Source organism: Solanum pennellii, chromosome 12, assembly GCF_001406875.1.
Source record: "Solanum pennellii chromosome 12, SPENNV200".
Classification (NCBI taxonomy): domain Eukaryota; kingdom Viridiplantae; phylum Streptophyta; class Magnoliopsida; order Solanales; family Solanaceae; genus Solanum; species Solanum pennellii.
In genome coordinates, this window is record NC_028648.1 from 10,902,831 (window position 1) to 10,912,656 (window position 9,826).

At 29.9% G+C, this 9,826-nt stretch overlaps 1 protein-coding gene across 1 annotated transcript; it reads left to right on the forward strand.

Annotated features, from left to right (window-relative positions):
* Nucleotides 1–7,155: 7,155 nt before the first annotated feature.
* LOC107007023 (probable E3 ubiquitin-protein ligase ZFP1) lies at nucleotides 7,156–8,112 on the forward strand. The gene is made up of 3 exons (XM_015205499.2): nucleotides 7,156–7,293; nucleotides 7,753–7,893; nucleotides 7,981–8,112. Exons 1-3 carry the CDS (start codon nucleotides 7,156–7,158, stop codon nucleotides 8,110–8,112), a joined length of 411 nt encoding a protein of 136 aa, XP_015060985.2.
* Nucleotides 8,113–9,826: the final 1,714 nt, after the last annotated feature.

Sequence of the window (9,826 nt, forward strand, 5' to 3'; positions counted from 1 at the left end):
TAGTTTTCTCATACAGATACTTCATTTAATTACCAACTTAGAATTATCACACACACTAAGTATGTTTTAATATTTAGATGCAATTACTTTTTATTGTTAAATGCACTTATACATTTAATGATTTGGTTGTGTTAATTGATAAATCTCCATGTCTAGTTAATTTTTCCTTGCCAACCGAATCATGCATATTTGATTTGTAACATTTACTTCTTTTTAGAGATTATGACAAGTCGTATGTGACATTTTAGGTACAAATTTCATGACTCAGAGTTTTAATGTTTTCATGAATTATATGAGTTATGATAAAACAATTGACAAATAATAGTATAATTTTTTTCTTTATGAAATAATTTCTTCTTACAAACTATGATCTTTCATTTATGGTTTGTTGGCCCGTCAAGATCACACTGGAAATGTTAATAGGGGATTGAGCAGAGAAGTCCTTTTTTCCCGTATGAATCGCTTCATGTATGAGTTAACCGAAATTTCTACAAGTGATGAGGATACATGTTCTATTTGTTTGGTAAGGACTTTATATTTTAATTTGATTGTCTCCTTCTATAGCTTAAGGTCTAGTCATGTAAGTTAAATTGTTTTCTTGATTTTGTCGAATTATTTCTCTGATGGGCAAATTATTGGAAGCACTGACTATCACCACACCTTTCAATTTGATTGCATCAATCAATGGCTCATGCAAGTGAATTCATGCCCCATTTGCAGAAGGACTGCATTGGCAGTCTAAATATTCCAAACTAGAACTTTTTCATTATGTGCTTGTCAATTTGATAGTGAACTTGTCAAATATATTTTTGGCATGTTTTGTACTTAAATGGTTTGTTTAAAATATTATGATCCACATGTGTTTACGATGTACCTTTTGCTTCCTGGAGGAGGTGTGTAATTTCTTATGCTATAAACACAACTTTTGTTTGATGATACAAACATAGAGTTAACATGTTGTGCTCACTAATTATTTTTCCTCAAATAGAACTAGTTGAGATAGAATGAGTTTGCAGGACCACTTTGAAACAATCTCTCTGCATCATAAGATAGAGGTAAAATGGATGATAGGTTATAATGTTACATTGTTGCTATATATTTTATGGTGCTCCATAGTAGTTTATTTTGTTTATTACAACTGTCTAACCTCTCAATTTCTGTTTGTTTAGGCACATTTTAAGTCTAGGAAGATCTTTGAAGACCTTATACGAGTTAAAAAGTGAGTAACATGCAAATTTAAGGGTTAGTTGTGTGTTGAAATGGTGGTAAAACCTTGTGTTCTTGTTGATCAACAAATGATAATTGAATGAAAGAGAAATCGCTACAAGACATATGGATGTAGTTCTGCTCATGCAAAAATACATTATGAATTTTAAATCCTTCATTTATGTTATTTACACTTATAAAAAAGGAAAAAGAATTTCTCATTATTAATGATAATGTAATGGTAATGTCCTCCATTAAAGGTAATGGTCTTTTTTCGTAATTTTTGTTCCTTTTATCTTATTTTTGCCTTTTGGAATCTTTGTTTTCAAAAAAATCTTTAAATGTTCCTTGAATCCTCAATATCTTATAATACCAAAAATAATTATGTTTGAAGGGTTTATTCAATAATTTTCTTTTGTACAATACTTTCTCTATATGTCGATCCATTAAATCGCTGCTTCTATTTTCATATTTACTCCTGATCGATAATTTTCTACAATTGGAGATCATGTAAATACCTCTTATGAGACTCAAGTTCCCATTCTTGTTGGAACTAATGAAACCTCTCTTCTCATAAGTTCTTCTCATCTGTTTTTTACTTCTCCTTCTGATTCTCCTGATATGTTGTGACGGAAAGTGTTTTGGTGGATTGAAGAGATGCATGCTCGTAGCCTTGACTGTGAAAAATAAGTCAGGTTTTATTGATGGATCAACTCATGAACATGTTGTTTGTACAAACCTGCAGAATGCTTGGTCGAGAGCAAACAACATGGTAATTTTCTGGCTTTTGAACTCTCTTTCTAGAGAAATTTCTGAAAGTGTTATGTAATCTTCCATTGTTAAGGATTTTTGGGCAGAACTAGAAGCCAATATTGGAGAAAATTTGGTGAAGCTTTTTCAGCTTCAAACGAAACTAATTGACCTGTTGAGGGCTAATTGATATTATGACTTATTACACTAAGATGAAACGTCTTTGGGATGAACTGAATGCTTTGGATTTCCTCATTCCATGCAATTGCGCTTGTTCTTGCAGAGCAAAAGAAAAGACCATTAAATCCAGGCAAGATGAACGATTAGTTCGATCTTAATGGGACTTAATGATTCTTATTATGAACCTAGAGGTAATATACTCATGATTTTACAACTCCCATCTATCCCTAATGCTTATGCATTGTTGATGCAAGAGGAGAAGCAAAGGAAGGTTCAGAATACACCAAAATTTCATAGTGAATCTTCTTCAGTCAAAGATCATTTTCTACTGATTTTAAGGGACAAAAGGGAAAGCATTATGGACTCTTATTACATTATAAGTTATAGGTTAGAAGTCTCTGATACCAATTGTTAGTATATGCATGGTGAAAACGTTATTCTATTTCACAGACAAATATAATAGCATAACAATGTAAACTGAATAACTTGTGAAACTTTAACCTTTTGAAGTTTTCACACAACTCGTCCAAGAACTGAGACTCTGAGATTGCAACCTTCTACTAATTTCTTACAAACTCTCTCAATCAAGTCTTTATGTGGGGAAGAAAATTTTGAGGAAAAAAAGGAGTCTTTACTTGAGAATCACCACCCCTTTTTATACTTTTTCACAGAAGGGAGAAGTTTGAAGATGAAATATTTCTATATTCATTATTAATAGTCATTAATAGTCATAAAACATCTATTAAGTGTATCCAACCATCATTATCAATAGTCATAAACCATTAAATACTATTAAGTACCGTTAAGATATCTAACAAACATGATCAGTAGTTATTAACAACCACTAAATATCATTAAGTATATTTTGACACAATTAATATATCTAAAAGTCATGATAAATAGTTATCAACAATCACTAAATATCATTAAGTGTATTAAGACAATCATTAAACACCAAAGGTATTTAAACACCATCAATATATATTAATAACTAATAACAACAATATTAGCTACTTTCATCTTATAAGGAAACAAAGAAATCTAGTATTTTCATATTTCCTCTTTTAAGGAAATAAAAAAGTTTTTATCTCTTTTAAACTAATAAAAATAAAAAATGATTAATTTCTAGACTGAACAAAAATCTAAAAAGTCCTTTTCTTTTCCGAGCTCGATTAATTAATCTGGCATAATAAGGACCACAACATTATTAGCAGAGGCTTCCAATTATAATATTTAATCCATAAAAGCATGAATTAACAATATCATAATCAATCACATATTATACAACAAAAAATCTGTAAGTGCACTCCTCCATTTAATTTTAGTTTTTTTCCATTACAACTTATTTAACTCCCCATGTTAGAATTACCTAGACCAATGGTTGAATCAAATTTCTAGAAAATTAAATCCATTTATTAATTTAATATTTAATCTCTATGTTTAAATAAATTCATGTGACAGACTTACACATATAATCCACCTGCAGAATTTTCAACTCACTACTTAGAAGCAACCATAAAGGGGTGTCTTCTTTCTCATATATATCTAACATATGGTTCTGTCAACTAATTATTATTTCCCAAATGTAATTTGTTATTATCCAATCCAATAGAAATATTTTGACTCATCATATAGTCTCACTTTTTAGTAGATCAAAAGAATAAAGCAAACTACACAGATCGTAATAACTACATCAAGAATAAGAGTATAAGCTCATGTAATAGACTGGACATATTATTCATTGAAAATTTTGAATCTAAATACATATCTCAATTCGGTCCATTCAATACATGCATAATGTACTAAAACAAGAAGTTGTAATTTTACGATTTCCAGAATTGAGGATGAATTATATTTAATTGTATTACAATCATCAAGATGTTTGTTCAACTTCTCCTTTGATTGCGGACATTTAATTTATAAGTTATAAGAACCGACAATTTTAATCTTTCGTCTATGAGTTAAACAATTCCATACTCAAAAATCATGTACTATATAAGTAATTAACATACATGAACACAATGATCTATTCAAACAAAGAGTTTATTGTAATAATTAACATAAAGCGTAAAGAATATAAAGGATTAGAATCAATACAATAACTCAATCATATGGTTAATAGTATATCCCAACAATTACCTTGTATTTGGTTGTGTGTGCTCACTATCATGTGGGAATTTTATTTTCTTTTAATTAATTAATCATAGTATTAGAACTATTATAATTTTTATTCTATATCTATGGTATTTTTGAGCTCGCCGGCTTCTGATGCATGCTTACTGGAACTAGTGTTTGCCTACTCATGCTTCACTTCTCCATCATTTTCTGATGCATATTATTCAATGATCCACCCTCGCTTAACATTGATTCTCTTGTGACCATCGTAGACTTGGATCATGGGAAACTTTTGGCATCCTAAGACTTGTTGCTTTTGCCTTTTTTTTTGTACAGTTTATGTATTTTCTATTTTGTATTTTCATTAACAATTCTGTTGTATATAGTCCTTTTTGTTTTTAGTCACTCTTGTACAAATGATGCCAGGTAAAATATTATTTCTTATACATAGTTTTGTCTTTCCTGATAATTTTAGGGCCTTTTTTATATATTTGTATCGCCTTATACATAGCTATATTATGTCCCCTTGCTACTAGTTATTTCTTCTCTGTAGTTCTGTTTAAGTATATTTATTTCTTTCTCTTAAGAATTTTACTTTTGGAGATTTTGGATCATGATGATTGAGGCGTTGCCTGGTCTAAATGTTGCAGCCTTCTAATTTTGAGGTACTTTGTTCCATTGGTGAAATTTTAAGTAGAGACTTTTCTTTTTAAATTGTATGATTACAATATGTATATTTTGAAAATTGTATGTGCAGTGTTGAGAACACTTATTGGATCTTTGTTATTGATGTTTTCATTTGTGACACAATTCTATGTTTACCAATAAGAGATTGCTAAGCTATGATACATAATATAAGAAAAAGGATTGACATAAGAAAACTTGAGTAAAAAATTGTGTATAGTTTTGCACCAAGTGATTAAATATATTTGATTTTTTAAAAATGTTTGTTCAAAATTAAAATTTCAAAAATGCATATGATATTAATCGACAAAGAGAAGATTAAAAAGGAACTAATCTTTTAACCAGAATCAATTTAATATAGTGGAGTTTTGGATGAAGATCTATGAATTAATGTCGAGATGTTTTAGTGATAAAAAGGAGATAAGAACAAGAAAATAATTCAAAAAACTCTTAGCATTTTTCATGTGGAAGTAGTCATGTGAAAAATGCTCCCAAAACTCAAATATGAAAGAAGAAAAACATGTTTATCTTAATATTTCTAAATTAGGATAATCTAAATATTACACTCTTTTGTCCTCTAGTGCAATATATTTATTAATTACATCTTCATCCTAGTTGTAAATTTTTCTATAGTCTCAAATGAAATTATTTAGCAGATAAAAAAAAGTTATCACCTCAATTGTATCGATCAATGGGATGCCCCATCCCTCAATTTTATTGATTTTCAAATTGATCCTTCACATTTATGTTCATCAATTGTTAGCACTATGACGAATTCGCCTCCCACAGATCAGTCTTTACTCCTAATTAGGGTTTGAAGATCTACTCCTAATGTTAGTCCTTCTAATTCATCATTTCATTAATCTTTTCATTAAGGTAAGTTCGTTTTTTTACTTAAATTTGACCACATTCATGCTATGCAATTTTTTTTGTTGTTGGTGATGTGCTACATTAATATTATTTGAAATTCTATTTGATAAGCTTTGTTGATTGAATTCTCATGTAGACATTTAATAAATGTTAGTCAAATTAGCTATATATGAATTATAAACTAGTTTGATGGACTATATGAGTACTCTATGTATGTTTGTTTAACTTGTACATTGAATTTAAGAATAAAATAATTTATAGACCCTTTGAAAATCATCTTTATAAATTTTAGAATTTTCCTCTACCCAAAAGAATAAAAAACTTGATTGTTTACTCATTTTTCTTAGGTAGATTTTGAGAATTAATGAAGTAAGTTCATGTGATGGTGTTACTTTTGAGGATAAAACATGGATTAACTTTATTCCATATAGTGTTAATAGCGCTTCATTTATGCTATCTTTAGCTATTCTTGATTGTCAAGTTATATTTTTCGACACTGAATCTTAACATATTTCAAAGGAAATGCATTTTATTTAAAAGATCCATTCTTTCGAATATTTAGAGTGGGTTACAATCTCTATGTTTCACATAGATCTCTCGGTATAGAAAAAATCTTTTATAGAGTTGGATGATTTTTTGTTAATGTTCTTTTCATTTCTTTCTAAATGTATTTGATTGTATATCCACTTATTGATTTTTCATAATTCAGTTTTTTTGGTCTCTCCTTCAAATGTGTATGAAGAAAAAAGAAAATAGTCAATGATAATCACTTGAAACGTATTTTTATTATACTACTGTGTTTCACGTAAATTACATTAATACCTAATTTGGACATATATAAATTCATGTAATTGTATTTCATGTTAAACTCACAGAGCACATGAAAGTTATATTCTATACTTTCTTTGTAAATCAATAATTATCAGCTTATTTTTTGTGTTTCTTTAAAGTTAGTATGAAAGAAACAAGAAAAAGGTGCTTCATTATTTGGAATAAAACATTCATTATATGGATTAACATTGTTGCTTCATTGTGATTTAAGTATCAGGAAACATTACAATAATTTGTTTGGAGAAGTACTTCTTAAAGAAAAGTACAATGCCGCATCGTACTAGTACAAGGAATATCATTTTGCGAAATATGACCTCTGCTGCACATAATTCTAGAATTTACTATGTAAGACCAGGATTCCGTCTCAATGGTATGGTACTCATTATTTTGGAGTATTATTATTCCTCTAATGGGAGCTTAACTATTGTTTTGGCTAATGGAACAAACATATATCATGTTTCCATTGTTCCAAGAAATCATTTTTCTTATTGGATTCCTAATGGAATAATAACAAATACAATGACTCCTGCCCTACCAAATGCGAATAATATATGGAGCTTGCCTTATGCTGTGATGAATTATGCCTCAAGATTTGCGGATGTGAACCATGGACCAAATCTTATGCCATTTCCCCCAAATCCCGCCAATGTTCATATGGTTAGTTTAATCTTCTTCTCTTTTTAGCTTTATTTTTCTTTTTAATCATAAATTTATTGAAATCTTCACATTATTATTTTTCTCATACTCATACTTGATTTAATTACCAACTTAGAATTATCACATCACACTTTAAGTATGTTTTAATGTTTAGATGCAATTATTTCTATTGTTGAATGCACTTATACTTTTAATGATTTGGTTGTGTTAATTGATAAATCTCCATGTCTAGTTAATCTTTCCTTGCCAATAAAATTATCCATATTTGATTTGTAACATTTACTTCTTTCTAGAGATTATGACAAATTGTATATGACATTTCAGGTACAAATTTCATGACTCAAAGTTTAAATGTTTACATGAAAAATATGAGTTATGATAATATAAAGAACAAATAATAGTATAATTTTTTTTCTTTATAAAATAATTTCTTCGTACAAACTATGATCTTTAATTTAGGGTTTGTTGGCCCGTCAAGATCAGACTGGAAATGTTAATAGGGGATTGAGCAGAGAAATCATTTTTGCACGTATGAATCGCGTCATGTATCAGTTAACCGAAATTTCTACAAGTGATGAGGATACATGTTCTATTTGTTTGGTAAGGACTTTATATTTTAATTTGATTGTCTCCTCCTATAGCTTAAGGTCTAGTCATGTATGTTTAATTGTTTTCTTGATTTTGTAGGATTATTTCTCTGATGGGCAGATTATTGGAAGCACTGACTGTCACCACACCTTTCACTTTGATTGCATCAATCAATGGCTCATGCAAGTGAATTCATGCCCCATTTGCAGAAGGACTGCATTGGCAGTCTAAATATTCCAAACTAAAACTTTTTCATTATGTGGATTGTCAATTTGATAGTGAACTTGTCAAATATATTTTGAGCATTTTGTGTAATGAAATGGGTTGTTTAAAATATTATGATCGACATGTGTTTTCGATGTACCCTTTGCATCTTGGAGGAGGTGTGTAGNCACAAATTTGTTTGATGATTCAAACATAGAGTTAACATGTTGTGCTCACTAATTACTTTTCCTCAAATATAACTAGTTGAGATAGAATGAGTTTGCACGGCCATTTGGAAACAATGTCTCTTCCTCATAAGATAGAGGTAAAATGGACCACATTCGGTAATGTTACGTTGTTGCTATATATTTTATGGTGCTCCATAGTAGTTTATTTTGTTTATTACAATTGTGTTACCTCTCAATTTCCCTCTGTTTAGGTACATTTTACTTCTAGGAAGATCTTTTAAGCCTTTATATGAGTTACAAAGTTAGTAATATGCAAAATTAAAGGTTTGTTGTGTGTTGAAATGGTGGTAAAACCTTGTGTCAATGTTTATTAACAAATGATAATTGAATGAAAGAGAAATCGTTACAAGACATATGGATGGAGTTCTGCTCATGCAAAATTCATTACGAAGTTTAAATCCTTCATTTACGTTACTTTCACTTATAAGAAAAGGAAAAGAGAAATTCTCATTAGAAGATAACAAAGGCCATTTTCATCTAATTATTAATGACAATGTAATGGTAATGTCCTCCATTCAAGGTAATGGTCTTTTTTTTCGGAAATTCTTTTTCTTTTATTTTTGCCTTTTGGCAACTTTTTTTTTAAAAAAATCTTTAAATTTCCCTTTAATCCTCAATATCTTATAATACCAAAAATAGTTATGTTTGAAGGGTTTATTCAATAATTTTCTTTTGTACGGTACTTTCTCTATATGTCACGATCCATTAATCGTTTCTTCTGTTTTCATTTTTATTCCTGATCAATAATTTGCTACTATTGGAGATCATGTAAATACCTCTTCTGAGACTCAAGTTCCCATTCTTGCAGGAACTAATGCAACCTCTCTTCTCATCAATTCTTCTCATTTGTTTTTTACTTCTCCTTTTGATTCTCATGGTATGTTGTTAGTTAATATAACTTTTGAAGGAAAGAGTTTTGATGGATGGAAGAGAGGCATGGTCATAGCCTTGCCTTTGAAAAATAAGTCAAGTTTTATTGATGAGTCAACTCATGAACATGCTGTTGGTACAGACCTGGACAATGCTTGGTCGAGAGCAAACAACATGGTAATTTTCTGGCTTTTGAACTCTCTTTCTAGAGAAATTTCTGAAAGTGTTATATAATCTTCCATTGTTAAAGATTTTTGGGCAGAACTAGAAGCCAATCTTGGAGAAAATTTGGTGTTAAGCTTTTTCAGCTTCAAACGAAACTAATTGACCTATTGAGGGCTAATTGATATTATGACTTATTACACTAAGATGAAGCGTCTTTGGGATGATCTGAATGCTTTGGATTTCTTCATTCCATGCAATTGCGCTTGTTCTTGCAGAGCAAAGGAAAAGACCATTAATCCAAGCAAGATGAACGATTAGTTCGATTTTAATGGGACTTAATGATTCTTATTAAGCACCTAGAGGTAATATACTCATGATTTCACCACTCCCTTCTATCCCTAATGCTTATGCATTGTTGATGCAAGAGGAGAAGCAAAGGGAGGTCCAGAATACACCAA